A 14,995-nucleotide genomic window follows, 5' to 3' on the forward strand; every position below is an offset into this window, starting at 1 on the left:
TCTGTGACGGTGTGGATGTTGGCTGAAAATGGCTGCTTGTCTCTCTGGGGGCCCCCGCGACTGACTGGCGACCGGATCAGAGTGTAGTGAAATCTTGTCTTGTAAAGTTTTCCCCACTTCAGTTGCATAGTCAGGTTCACGAGTGGCCCTTTTTGAGGAGAAGGCTTTTATTTCCAAACAAAACCACTCTTAAGGCAGCGAGGAGCATTAGAAAATAGAAATATCGCACGTAAAGTGTGTGAAATGCATTCAGGTAGAAATTGTGAGGCAGTGTGCTCGTGCTTCACGTAGAAAGGCACCAATGGGAGCTCCGGGACAAAGTGTGCGAGTGCGTGTTGCTTAAAAAGCCGACAAAACAACAACAGTGTGAGATGTTAAGGCACCCTTTGTCGTGCTGATGTCGTACTCACATGTAACATGGTGACAAGAGGACAAGACCCTTCTTAAAAAAAAAAAGAAAAAACTCAGTAACAGTGTGCTCAGCCACGGGTCAGCACGTTGGGGCGATGGACGCCTGCGCTGCGAGTCAAAGGCCGTAAAGCTATGTGCCAAAAATCCATTTAAAAAAAAACAAACTTACAAACTGTTCACAGAAGCTTCTAGAACTGATCTGAGAGCAGATCACAAAGTCGCTGAGACACGCTGTCGCGGCTGGTCCGCAGGGTCAGACGATACATCTGACGAGACAAACGTGCGCACTTGTTATGACCTCAAACAAGAGATCATCAAAAAGAATTTCCTGCATGTGAGCGTGTGCGCGCACGCGTTACCTGCGCCTGCGTGTTGGGCTCCAGCCGTAGAAGACATCCCACCTGAGAAGTTTTGGTGTGAACCACACCAGCTCCGACAAAGTTTGCCGGGTTGGGGTCCACGGCCTCCAGCAGCGCCACGCCAAAACCTAAAATCTAGCAAACCACAACAACAAGCGTTAACAACAAAACAAGAACATCGCCGCTGGCCTGTGAAAAGCATGTCCATTTTTGTCTTCTTTTTTTTTTTGTTTTATGTTCACGCTTCTATTCCCCATGACGTACAAAAATGTCAAGAAAAACCACGACCTACTCATGACATATTTATACGTCATTGATGTATTTTTTTTTTTTTTTGCGTGGTGCAGAAGGGTCTGCCGCAGCCTCTGACCGAGGATCAGGCTCGTCTGCATTGCAAGTCATTTCAAATATGTCCAGCAGGTGGCAGCGATCGGCCAGGATGCATTGGTTGTGGCCGAGTAGCTTGTATCGTGAGTAGGGAGTGTATTCCAAACCCGTCGCGATGAAGATATCAAAACAATTAGCCCGTGAGGATTGCTCTTGGCGAAGAAAATCCTCCCCCGTGACCAGGGAGATGGAGTTGCTGAATGCAGCACGTCGCGTTTGTCTGTTCGCGGTTCATTTCATCAGTTCACGAGCGCGCAGATCAATATTTTTGCAACCAGAAGCCCTTTTGTGGTGTTGCTTTGTCGACGGAAAGTCCGATTTCGATGTGCGAAACGCATGCTTTGACAAAAACGTCTTTTTTTTCCCCTCAGAAAATGGAAATCTGATCAAATGTATCAATTTTCTAAAAGACAGAAACAAACTTTTTTTTTCGGCTGAAAGAAGGCAGTCTCGGCTTTCTTTTGGCGGGTCGCATGGTTACATCCCCATGGAACCCAATCATCTATGGGCCTCGCAAATCGGTCAAAAACGGCTTTGCCCCACTGACGGTGGCTGCGATTGAAGGAGTCAATGGCCGACACCCTATTCAGGTGAACCTTTCGAAAATGACAAAAATGCACTTGGGTGTTCTTCGCAGGACGCCAGCGACACATTAACTTTGACGGCCTTCTTCAGCAAAACACATCGACTGATTTTCATTTTGTCAAAAGTGTGGAAAGCCCACCTTGGCCTTGGTGACCTCGCTGTCCATGGCGTGTTTGGACTTGAAGATCTTCTGGACTTCCTGCTGAGGACTGCAACCGAGGAAATGTGGGAATGGCTTACACTTGCCAGGTGTCTACTTTTGTAAAAGGGGGTGGGGGGGGGGGTAATGTGTGCGCGTGATGCTCACAGGCCGAGCTGCTTCCAGCGTTGGAAGAAGTCTTGCGACGTCATCTCAGTGGGCTGGAAGAACTTGTTGAGCATGACGGGGAGTTGGACCGAGATGTTTTGTGGGGCGCCGCCATACCTGCGCACACGCAAGCGCCGCTCAGTGCATCAACTTGCAATTTGGGACCAAGCCGTCTCGCGCAATTTCCAGACTTTCTGTTGTTGCGACATTTAAATGTCAGGCAAGTCTGACAGGTAGAGGTGCGCACGTTCAGTGTCGCACTAAGCTGTGAACCCCCCCCCGAATATATTTCACTGGACTCCAAAGCAGCAGTAGAAAAATCTCAAATATTGTCAGTGCAAGCAGATGCATCTGACTTCTGTTGAGAACTTCATAATCAAAGGCTGTGAATACTTATATTTTGTTTGTTTCATAAACTTGCAAAAATCTCCCCAAAAAAAGGGAGTTAAAAAAAAAAGTGGTCATTTATGGAACGCGCGAATATGAGCACGCGAGGGACGAGCGACGCACCTGAAGTGGATGCTGAGCAGCGGGGCGTCGCTGAACTCCGACACGCATTCGATGTTGAGGATCTGCTGGACCTGAGCGCCGCCCTCGATGACGGGATCCACCGCCTTGGCGTGGACGTTCACCTGTGGATTCATTGCTCAAGAAAGAACGCGCTTCCAGACAAAACGCCGCCGCTGGTAACCCCAAAGAAGGTGCATCTCCATTTGCAAATCCCAAATCCTCCATCGAAAGAAATTTGAAGATGACCACTATAAATATCCCCAAAATGGCCCTCTGAAATAACTGCACCAAAGAAACTACCAATTAAAAAAAAAAAAAAAAGTGAGCATTAGAAAGGATATGAGCTTTCAGGGTGTCCTGACTGGTCACGGACGAGGAGAAGCTGACAAACTGACTGGATGTCTTGTTGCCAAAGAACACGTACATGCGACCTGGAGGGCCACATTTGAAATGGAGATGAAAGCACCGTTCGCTTAGTCAATCGCTGTGCGTGCGCCCGCGTGCACGTTGTGTCCCCTCCGCCCTGCAATGTTGTGCGCATGCATGCGTGCGCCTCCTTCCCCCTGCAGTTGATGCATATTTTGTGTGTGTGTGTGTGTGTGTGTGTGTGTGTGTGTCTTCTGCAGCTTGATCCTGGCTGATCGCTGCCACCGGCTGGACAGATTTTAAATAATTTACAACCGAGGAGAGCCTGATGCCGAGTCAGAGCCTGTGTCAGACCCGTCCGCACACTAGGACGTAAATGAAAAGAGAAATGCCAAAGACGTAAAAATACGTCATGGGTCGGCGGCTGTAGTGGTTTTTCAAGACGTAGATATAAATCGCGAGGAATGAAATGTACGCATGTGCTTTGTCCTGACTAGTACATGGACTATTCTGCACACACATAAAATGCCGACGTTTGACAAATAATCCAAGTAGAAATGTATAACGTTACGGGCAGTACAAGGAGCATGTAGGTGTCAACTAGTGCAGTTTCACCTCACTACGGTAACATGTCGTTTTGCTAGCACACAGAACACACACACAAACACACACCCCGCTGAAACTTTGCTCACGTTGGTCTCAGCAATTCCGACTGTGATTCTAAAAATCCTGCTGGCGGCCCTAAGCGGGCCGCCGCTATCACAGCGGCGTCTCATCAACTTCCCAAGTGTGAGGGACCGCTCACTTTGTCAGAATGCTGACATAGAAGGGGAGGGCCCGGGCCCCCATTTGCATACTGCACCGGACCGGAACGAGTCCTTTGCTAAGGTTCCCCGAGGAATGAACGGAAGCTGCTCGGCGCTCACCCAGGTTCTGCCGGTACTCGGACTTCAGGCCAATCTGCAATAGTTGATTCTCATAGAGAACGCCGTTGTTCTTGCACACAAACCTGCATGAAGAGAAAAACAAACCCACCCGGCGGTGTTCCATCACATCCGGGTGGATTTGTTGGGAGTCCAAAGTTCTGTTTGATACTTTAAGACAGCAAGCCTCATCGTTGTCCAAAAATCTGATGGTGCCGCATTCGGTCTTTGTGTCACCGGCATTACCGGAAGCTGTCGGATTGTTTTGAGGCCTCAAAGGGAATTTGGAGATTTACCGTGTTCCTTTTTTGCCACAACAAACCTGCTGAAACTCTCGTCAGAGACGTCGGGGGGAGGGGCGGAGGCGGGGTCAGGCGGTGCTTCGGAGAACACGTCCACCAGCAGACTGGAGTTGGCTGCGGGGGGCGAGTTGAGGTTGAGCAGGTCGTTGAAGGGATGTGCCGAGTTCTGCGCCAGAAACACACACGTCCAAAGTCATTTGGAAAGTTGAGCTTTTCCTCACAGAACAGCGTCGGGTTTTAGCTGCGTGGCGGCGGCGGCAACATTCCGCTGGAACACTTGACCAACGATGACAAAAAGCAATGTTAGCTTGAGTACAAGCAGGGCACACACACACACACACACACACACACACACACACACACACACACAGGACAATTTTTAACTCATTCACAAAATGGAAATTTTGAGGGGGGCGAAAAAAATCCAATTGTATATGATGTGAAAGCTCAAATTAGAAACAACGGCACCACAGAGCGTCCTTGGAGTGAAGGAGTTTGTGTCACTCTGGTGAGCAGAAAGGAAAGTGTGTCGCGGTCAAGAGAACCGATGCCAGTTGATGAAATGAAAAACAAAACGCAAACGGCATGTCAAAAGAAAACGGCCACAAATGTTCCGGAGTCAGCTTCACACAACATGCGTTTCTTATTTGGATTCAACGGCCTGTAAATAAACACGCTTCAGGGTGGGGAGAGGACATTCCCGCTGGGGGAAATACATGCTCGGCCCCCACCCTCCGAAAAAGATCGACAACCAAACGGACGGCGAGACGCGCAGAATTCCGACTCTCCAATTTGCCAAAGATGGCCCCTTGGAATGGGAGAACGTTCCGTGCGCACTTTACAAAGCCGCATTGAATTACAAGCTCTCGAATCGTCTCGGGAAACTCATTTGAGGTGTCGGAAGAGTTCCGTGCGCGCTTTACAAAGCCGCATTGAATCGTCTCGGGAAACTCATTTGAGGTGTCGGAAGAGGCGGGAACGCAACACAAACATTATTAACCGGAGAAAAGAGTTCACGTATAGAATCATAGCATGAGCCGCAGGAAGCGGAAATGGCTGCCGTGATGTCAATTTACAATGGCGTTCGTTCGTTTCGACACATTCAAGGGTGACCGCGTTCAAAGAATCATCCTAAACAACGCTGTCGTGGCCGTAGCTGGAAAAAAAAAACAGGAAGAGGGTGGTCGCATTCCAATCAAATCAACAATGGCGTTATTGGAACACCAACTTATTTCTTTTTAAAAAATGAGTTAAGGTGACCATTTGAGCAACTCACAACACTGCAAACATCATTGGGCCCGAGTTCAGATGCAAACTTGGCATGAGGCACACCGTCGTCCTTGCATAGGCACTCGTTCGACGGCGCGGCCGCGTCTAATGCGGCAGAGAGAATACTACGGCGCCAAGATACCGTCGTGCCGGCACCGCGCACGGCGGGAATAGAGCGGGCGGGCCGCGGCCTGTTGGCGGGAGGCGCCATCATCAGTGAAGGAGAGCACTGATGGAGGCAGAAAACAACAACAACAAACCAAGAAGGAGTCAGCGGAGAAGGCGAAAGCAAAGCGAGCGCGGGACGCCGGCATTACCGCGGTGGCGTCGGCCTCGCCGCCGTTCTCGCCGTCGCCGTGTTCCGCGGCGCCGTTCACGTTGCGCCTGGTGTCGTCGACGCCGGTCACATTGCCGGGTCCTTTCTTCTTCTTCAACTTGGCCAGGATGGAGGACTCCCTCTCCGGGAAAGGAGGCATTTCCTCCAAGACGGTGGCCTGCGGAGGCCAGAAAAAAGAGGCAAAAGTGCCGTCAGATTGCAGTCGTGAGAACGTCATCCAAATCATTCAAGGGATTGCGCGTCGTGCTTTATTGCGGAAATTCAAGTCATTGCGCCGCTCCTCCTGGCGTGCCCGCCTCGGCCGCCGGGCGGCGGTATCGTGCAATAGCCGTCCGTACACGCGCGACCCAGGAAGACCAGCTCGACTTTGTCAAACGACATTGACACCAAGTTGGCTAATTAGCGACTAGCTTTGCAGTTAGCAAAAAGTAGTGTGAGTTGAGATGCTACGTACAATTTCCAACATTTCGCCTTTTGTTCCGAGTCCCTTTTGAAATACTGCACAGCACATTACGATTGTGTGCGCGCCGCGTCCTAAGTCGGAGGGCAGCGTCTTCCGAAACCGATCGAAGAACGACGTACGTAGGACATGCCACGCTATGCGGCGAGACCAACCAAATTTGGACATGGCAGCGCTACGTTTGTCCGCGACACGTCGTTCGTCTCAATGTCGAGCGAGGTCTGTGCAGCCCGAAGTCATCTCGAGATGCTCCGCGATTTGTCAACTGTTGTAGAGGACAAAGAACATTAGCTCGCAATGTGTTTCTCCGCCTTGCCGGGCGGCAGTATCGTGCAATAGCCGTCCGGACACGCGCGACTCAGGAAGACCAGCTCGACTTTGTCAAACGACACGAATTTGACACCAAGTTTGCTAATTAGCAACTAGCTTTGCAGTTCGCAAAAAGTAGCGTGAGATGCTACGTACAATTTCCAACATTTCGTCTTTTGTTCCGAGTCCCTTTTGAAATACTGCACAGCACATTACGATTGTGTGCGCGCCGCGTCCTAAGTCGGAGGGCAGCGTCTTCCGAAACCGATCGAAGAACGACGTACGTAGGACATGCCACGCTATGCGGCGAGACCAACAAAATTCGGACATGGCAGACTTTTCGGCCTCGTTGACAATGTCACACGACAGGGCCACGGCACGTCGAGACAACTCCCAATCGGCTCCCGAGACGCTACGTTTGAGACGCTACAAACGACGTGTCGCAGACAAATGGAGCGTACGTTTGTCCGCGACGCGTCGTTCGTCTCAATGTCGAGCGAGGTCTGTGCAGCCCGAAGTCATCTCGAGATGCTCCGCGATTTGTCAACTGTTGTAGAGGACAAAGAACATTAGCTCGCAATGTGTTTCTCCGCCATTTTGTGTCCGAGCATCCGTCGCTTTGAAAAAGCCATCGACGAGAACGGTGAGCATTGCGTGGCCATTTTGCACGCTGTGCGAGCGTCGCGCTAAAGGCCAACTATACAAAACATGTCATTCTCTTCTGAGTCAGCTTCTGCCGGTTGCGCTGAGCTTGAAGCCTCCGTTTGGGGACAAGTTGTGTTGTCCTGCGTGCCAAAGTGCCGCTGATGTTGAGCATCAGTGGAAAGAGGAGACGACGCGTCACGTTGGCGGCAGGACGCGCACCAGGATGTCGGTGGTGGCGATGCAGCTGAGCCTCAGGTACTCCACGGCTCTCTGCTGCAGCTCCACGTCGGCGTTGCGCAGCTGGCTGTCCGAGCGCAGGACCTCCTGGATGGTGCTCTTCACCTCCGGGAACAGGTTGATGAACTTGATGTAGGCGGACAGCAGCAGCGCGCGCGTGGGCACCGAGCACAGGTGGAACTTGGAGTGCAGCAGCTTGAACTGGACCAGCGGGCTGAAGGACGACAGCCACCGCAACACGCCGGAGTTAGCCCACAAGGATCGCTTGCGCTTTATTTTTATTTGAGTCGAGGGCGCCTGCGTCTTTTCAGGGCCAGCGAGCAGGCCAACTATCGAGTTCCGTACGTAACCCGTGGTTTCGCTTTTTCTCCGTCGTGTCAAGGAAGTACGACGAGGAGGAGAAGAGTCGGTACCTGGAGCGCGGATCTCCCGCAATCAGGTTGCCAAACTCCCCCAAGATGTAGCCTCCCACTTTCACCAAGTTCTCGTGACAGGCGGGTGCTTGAAGCGCCTGCGAACAATTCACCGGCCGTGACGCGGAGGCCCGGGACGGCATCCGGCGGCGCGCTCGCCGGCTCGTCGGCGCTCACCTCAAAGACGGTCTTGGCGGCGTAGCCCTGCACGTCGTCTCGGTTGATGACGATCTGGATGACGCGATACCACACTTCCTCGCTCACGTGGTCCCCGGCCATGCGAATGAGGTTGAGGATGGTGTCCACGTACCAGGTGTAGTCCACCGCGTACTTCTCGGCCAAGATGGCCACCTTGAGCACCTGCAGGGGGGGGGGAAACGGAGAGGGAAGTCTTGCGGAAAGCGTTGACGTCGCACAGAAAAGGCGTACGCGCCCCCGTTCGAGTGCCTGAATTTGGTGATATCAAAGGCGAAGACTCTGTTGTATCATTTCAACATTTTCCCGCCACGGTTTGTGACATATAACCAGGCAAAAAATAACATAAAAAGCATTTTGGGGGGGGACTGAAATAAACGACTGAGATGACGGAGCTGCACAAGTGTGCACACGCCCAACCTGTTCGAAATGAGAATGTGGCTGTGTTCACAATTAGGCATTAGTCACATTCAAAGTCAGATGGGTCAGCGCGCCGCCGCCACAATTTTGAACGGATCCAAATCAAGTTCCGTTGTTCGAGTAGGCCTTTAGTGACATTTTTTTTTGAAACCTTCTCGCAGAAGCCTGTCTGGTATTTTGAACCGGTCATAATTCCCTGCATCTTCAACTGAGTTGTACAGGTCATAGGTCACATTACTGATGGGGGTGGGGGATTCGTGCTCTTGCTTCTTCTATTTTTATTTTTGAACGAACGACAGTTGAACGAGGGCCTGTCGACTTTTCGTATCCACATTAGCGTGACGCATTTCTTGTGTGTTGCCTGAATTGTGTGTCCGGGAAATTCGATTCCGGCCAGACCAACAGCTGGTCTGGTCAAATCGTCACGCTTTCTACTTTCATGACCTTCTTCAAGTATGCGCTCCAATCTTGCCGAGAGTCAGTTGTTCTCATTAAGACGTATTCCCGACACGGGGACAAGTCATTTTCTTCTGAGGCAGGAACCCTCGGAGCGAGACGGCAGAGCGGAACGCTACGTGAACAGGCGGGGTGAAGGCGCGACGTACGATCTCCTCTCTGATGGAGTAGTCGGCGTTCTCCAGGTAGCTCAGCATCTCCGCCACAATCTGCTTGGCGTTGCTGCGGTCGCACATGGCGTAGAGGAGGTCCAGCGCACGCTGGCGAACGCTCACGTCCCGCTCCGTCTACCGCACAACAGATTGCGAAAGACGATTTTCATGAACGTGACCAAACAGCGCACGTAACACGAAGGCAGCTCAGGGGAAAAAAAAATGGATGTAAAAATTCATTTTACCCGTACGACCAATCACAAGGGAGCTGTACGTATTCATAAACTCCAAGCAATTTTGTCTGCTTGCTTATTCCCACAACAACTATATGCAAATTGGCTTTTTCGGTCAGAAAAAAAACACATTTCGATACGTTTCATTTGTATTTTAATCTAAGTGTTATGACTGTTGAAATGCATTGGGGGGGAAACTTTTTTTTTTTTTACACCCCCAAAATATTTCCCAAAACGCTGCTAAATATTCAATATTTTTATTCTAGTCACACACATTTTCAACAAAAAAAAAAAACAGCGCAAAAGAAACCTTTTTTTTTTTTGTTGTTGAAAACCAACATGTGATTGTGGTTTTTTTTTTTTTTTTGAATGATGATGGCTACTCGTCATCATTTTGAAATCTGCGCGCAGTCGACTTGCGGTTGCCTTTCGGCGGTTGGCCAAAGAGCAGCGGCAGGCGCGGCTCACCTTGAGAGCGTTGATGACGGTGTCGATGTGCGTCTTGACGGCCTCGTGGGAGAACTCGGAGCTGGCCAGGGTGCACATGCTCTCCAAGGCCAAGTAGCGCAGGTTGGTCTCGCGGTGCTGCAAGAACTGACCCAGCTGGTTGCACGCTCGCACCAGCAAGGTGGGCTCGCTGTGGGACAACAGCGCAAAAAGACTTTTTGGACGCTTCAAGACCGAGCCTCGGCATTCTGCCACGGCACCACGAGCAAACATATCCGGACATCGTTTGAGCCAAGTCGGAGTGTTTTTCGGAAAACGGGGCAAAGGCTTCTTCTCGACCGCCGTGGGCCACTTTGAATGTGCCGAGAACAAGATTTTATGCCTCCATTGCGCTCCGCCACGCTGGCGCGCGCCACGTGGGCTCCGAGTGTGTTTGCCGAAGGCCTCCATGGGGAGACTCGCACCTGTCGTGGTGGATGATGAGCGAAATGGCTTCGAAGAGAACGGCGTTCTTGGCGTTGGAGTGCTGAACCTTCTTGGACTTGGGAGGCTCCTGGGCTTTGTTCAAGATGGTCTCCAGACATTCCGCCAAGCGACTCCGCAGTGCCGCGTCCTCTGTGGACAACATTGGAAAGATAAAGTGGCCCGCTTGCTTTGCGGAGTCTGCGTATAATTTGGAGTTGAATCCAAAATGGTCGGTGTCAAAAGTCACGACACTCGGGAGTTAGGATTTTTTTTTTTTTTTTTTAATTATGGCCAACGAAAAACGAAGAGACATAATCATCATCATGATATGATTCCAAATGATCTTGGCTTCAGAAATGAGGCGCGAGTTGGCCTTTCTCCAAAGTGTTCAGTGAAACTCGATTTTTCTATTTGCACGCAATGAACTTTTCCGCAATACTCGAAAGGATTGCATCCGCGTGTCCGATGGCTCGCGCGGTTTCGAAAACGACCATGGAATTGAATGAAGTTGCAAATCCGCAGTCCGTCAATTTTCAATGCGAATATCGACGCCGTGTCGTCGCCGCCGCTCGTCGAGTCGCATGCCGCGCGGCTCAGACCGGGGGGCGCGCACGCGCAAGGTGCTTCAAGCAGAAGTACCGGGTGGAGGGTAGCACTGCAACAGTCTCAGCAGCTTCACGGAGAGCCACGGCGCTGCCACAAAGTAGTACGTGTAGTCCTGAAGGTCGATGGAGGCCGACGTCACAATCTGGACAAAATATCGTATCCAAACATGTTTGAATAAAGGCAGGTTTTTTTTTTTTGGGGGGGGGGGGTTGTTTCTTTTTTTCCAACTCGCTTCGGAGTGACACCCACCCTGCTGAGTCGGGCCACCGCCAACGCCGCGGACGTTTTGAAATCATCCGGACTCTTTTGGGCCAGCCTGCTGATGAGGCTGGTGGCCGCCGTCACCACCCCCTGAAAAACAAACAGCTTTGGTCTTTGAAGGAGAATCGAAAAATACATCGAAAAAGTCTGCGGATCTCGCGTGAGAGAGAGAGACGGGCGGCGGTCTCGTGTGACCAATCGCCGTTTATCCTTGACACACCGACATCGGGTTTTTTGGGGGGTTTTTTTGGACGCAGTGCCGCCGGAGGGATGAAACGCCGCCGGCATTCAATGTGGCTTTTGGCTTTTCCATGCCGTGACTTGGCCACGCTCTCCGGACCTTTCCGGGACGTAGATGCTGAACTCCTTTCGAAGGCTCAATTTGATTTGGTGAGTGGGAAGCCGGGGACCCGGCCGGCCTCGCCTGAGCTTTGGCCCTCTCGAGTTGGACGTGGCTGTGAAAAGTGTTACCAGGTGCTGGTCGTTGAGCAGGTGGACCACCCTGGACGTCCACTCGCCCATGGGCACCAGGTCGGGTGACGTCTTGTTGAGGCGAAGGAGGCAAAGCGCCGCGCTCTGCTTCACGCTGTCCATGGTGTCCCTGCAAGGGGCAAGAACAGGCGGCTCACTCTTTTGTCCTGGGAAGAAAAGTCGTTCGGGGGAGAAAGCCGGATCGTCCCAAGAAAACGTCGGGTTATGATATTCAAGTCAAAGTTTAACGGTGAACGAAAGCCTGACTTGAACAAGTCCATTCTACCGAAATAGAACATCAACCTTTTAATTTTCACGGGAGAAAGGGCATCTTATTTTTGTCAATAAAATAGAATTCTAGTCTGGAAAAAATACATGTAATGCATTTTTTTTGGGGGGGGGGGCTGTTCTAACATTCTTACACTTAATTAAATATTCATGCAATCCTGTCACAGCTTTATGTTACAAAGGACAAAAAGGTATTTTGTCTGGATACGTTGAAATCTTCGAAGAATAAAGACATACGTGGACAAGGTCAAAGTCTTGATATGATCAGAAAGTTCACATTTTCTCGAATGTGGAGAAAGTCACAACTTGGGCAAAAATACATTACTTTTATTCTGGAAAGAAAGAGTGCCTTCACTCCTGCTCCCCACCCCCCAAATAACTCAAAAAATTAAAATGTTATTCTAAAGGAAAAGAAGTAAAAAAAAAAAAATCACTTGTAATTCAATCTTTTCACCACCCTATCAGGGCTTTAAATTTCAAGTTTCGCAATTGGTGGATTGCTTTGTTGTATTAGCATGCGGTCGCCTACATGTGCAAAAGCACTTTGATTTTTTTATTTAAGTGACATCATTTCCCACAAAATGCCGTTGACAACCAGCGCGGCGACGGCGGAGAAGACTCGCACGCACCCGGCCACGAGGATGCGGGGGATGTCGGAGGCGAAGGCCTCGGCCATCTCGCGGCTGCCCACGTTGGCGATGCAGTGAAGCGCCAAATTCATGAAGGTGGGGTTGCGGCTGCTCAGGTCGTTCTTGATGGCGTTGTTGATCAGGCGGATCAGGTCGCTGTTGGAGTTGACCAGCACCGAGATGAACAGGTAACCCTGAAGGCGACACGGCCCACAACAACACATTCAAAGACATTCTGTGAGACGTGGTGTTTAACCGACTTCAAGCAGTGGAATGGAGTGCAATTTCTAAACCTTTTTTTTGGGGGGGTGGGTGGGGCACTGCATCAGAAACGATTTGACGAATTTTGAGTTTCATCTGGTAATACCGACACTGATGTTCAGTTTACCCATTGCGTGCTTACAATTTGTTTCTCCGTGTACTTGTTGGAACTGAGCAGGTTGACGGCCTCCATGTGTCCGAAGTCGATATCGTGGCCCAGAAGGAAGATGAATAGCAGCTTGCAAACGTATTTCTTCTTGCTGTAGCCGTCCAGAGCCTTGTCGCCTGTGAAGAGATGAAAACAACATCAGCGCTTTACCGGGAAGGAGACATCCTGTTTGTGCTCCTCTTTCAAGTGTCTTCAACTAGAGTTTGATGTAAAAAATCGAATCAAATGTCAAACGTAGCCAAGTGGTGCAGTTTGGAAGTAGAGACGACATGACGGCATTGCCCCACTAAACGGCAGTTCACCATTCGCACCCCACTAGATTGGGGATGTTTAATCCATGTTTTGTTTTGTTTTTTTTCTTCCACCGATTTCAGACAGTCACGACTGAATTTCAAGTTGCTTGCTTTTAGTGTAGTACCACAACATGCAGGGCTGCACCAAGCTCGACTGAAAGAGATTCAGCTGAATGAAGAGCAAGAAGAAGAGGCGGAAAAAGGTCTCCTCTCACTTTCCAGTCATCATTGGTTGTTCCCACAGAGCGTATATGCACACACTCTTGTCAGTTACCTTTAAATTTTGATCTGATGTTCGCCAGTTCCTTGTTGATCCTTTTGATCTCCGCCTCTTTACTTTTACCTGAAAAAAAAAATGTGAGTTAAACTCAACTTCCTCTTGGATCAGTTGAGGTTTTGAGCATTAATTGTTTTATTCTTGATAGCTACCTCACATTTGCTTCCAATGTCAAGACTTTGTTGCCAGGAGTTGTGAATGTGAATAATGTCACATTTAACATGACTGGACTTGTCACAAAAACGGTCATCTTGACTCATTGTTCGCTATTATTTATGGAAAGAACTTGGTGAACTGGAGATACGCGAGTACAATGAACACTTGGTGACTTTGTGAAACGTTCGTTGGCCAAGGTATTTGCAAAACGGGGTGAATATTGCATCGGATATTTTCTTTGCATTGGTCAAGCAGATTTCTTTTCGCTCATTTGAAATATCAATCGTTTTGAAAAAGGGGCGGGGGGCATTGGGCGACATCCCATTTCCTGTCATTTGCCATTCGTCAATTGTAAGAATTCATTACAATGTGATACCGCAACAGTGTGAGACTCCGACTGGTCACAGAAATGATTGCTTTTGTGGATCAAATCAATTCCAAAGCGGTTACTAGGTCAAATATCCTCGAAAGGGCGTCTGTCGTCTTCAAAGTGGGACTTTTGGCGTATCAAAGTGGCGGTCACGCCCTTCGTCGTGACGTTAGCGGCTTCCAGCTAAGAGCTAATTAGCTCGCCGGCTAGCTGTCAAAAAGTTTGGAATTTGCACTTCAAACATACGAATTTTCAGGAAGGAAAGTTGCGGATTCACTCGATAGTGTGCACAAGCGACTCCACTGTGAAGAGTTGAGCACGTCATCAAGACTCTTTTGATGTTATTCGGCGGCTAAGGTGGATAAACTTACAGTTCCTGATGTCGGAAATGAACACGGCCAGGCCGCGCATTCCGTCCCCTTTCGACACCGCCGGCATGTCGGCGTTTCCCCGCTAAAGCCAAACGTCGTGTCCCCTCGTCCACACTCGCTTCCACCGGGCCAAAAGCAGTGGCAAAGCCGGCCAGCAAGCGACGGCGGGCGGCTCGAGAGGCTTGAGAGGCTTCGGCGTCCAGGAAAGGATCCAGTCAGGAAGCATACCGGCCGCGCTCCCTACCAAGCGAGACACGCCCTCACGTGGGCCGCGCTCCATTTTGTTCACTCCAAATTCCCTTGAGACAATGTGAGTGGGCGGTTTCCATATGATCTTTAGATCACCCGTACATCCGTAATGCGAACTCATTATCCTGATTGATTGATTGATTGGTTGATTGATTGATAGATAGATAGATAGATAGATAGATAGATAGATAGATAGATAGATAGATAGATAGATAGATAGATAGATAGATAGATAGATAGATAGACAGACAGACAGACAGACAGTGTAATCCGGTACTTTTTCATGGCCTAAAAATATCCAGTGCCACACAAACTTCTGACAAAGAAATGTAAAAAAAAAAAAAAACGTTTGAAACGATTCGAAAAGTTTTGATGTGTGTTATTATTACCATTAATGGCGCAAGCG

At 49.9% G+C, this 14,995-nt stretch overlaps 1 protein-coding gene across 2 annotated transcripts; it reads right to left on the reverse strand.

The window, feature by feature from the left end:
- Nucleotides 1–135: 135 nt before the first annotated feature.
- LOC109524535 (AP-2 complex subunit alpha-2-like) lies at nt 136–14,621 on the reverse strand. Of its 2 annotated transcripts, XM_019884484.1 has the most exons (23): nt 14,341–14,621; nt 13,441–13,509; nt 12,847–12,989; nt 12,444–12,637; nt 11,527–11,656; nt 11,044–11,145; nt 10,828–10,936; nt 10,188–10,338; nt 9,745–9,913; nt 9,041–9,178; nt 7,998–8,180; nt 7,821–7,918; nt 7,390–7,621; nt 5,737–5,913; nt 5,562–5,648; nt 4,171–4,316; nt 3,852–3,934; nt 2,901–2,990; nt 2,560–2,683; nt 2,050–2,166; nt 1,882–1,951; nt 771–905; nt 136–677 (listed from the first exon to the last, which is right to left on the reverse strand). In XM_019884484.1, exons 1-23 carry the CDS (start codon nt 14,405–14,407, stop codon nt 600–602), a joined length of 2,892 nt encoding a protein of 963 aa, XP_019740043.1. In that variant the 5' UTR covers nt 14,408–14,621; the 3' UTR covers nt 136–599. The 2 variants fall into 2 exon arrangements, with proteins under 2 accessions (XP_019740043.1, XP_019740044.1); XM_019884485.1 differs by lacking the exon at nt 5,562–5,648 and having other exon boundaries at nt 14,341–14,616.
- Between the last annotated feature and the right edge of the window lie 374 nt (nt 14,622–14,995).

This window comes from Hippocampus comes, unplaced genomic scaffold (assembly GCF_001891065.2).
Source record: "Hippocampus comes isolate QL1 unplaced genomic scaffold, H_comes_QL1_v1.1 scaffold21, whole genome shotgun sequence".
Lineage (NCBI taxonomy): Eukaryota > Metazoa > Chordata > Actinopteri > Syngnathiformes > Syngnathidae > Hippocampus > Hippocampus comes.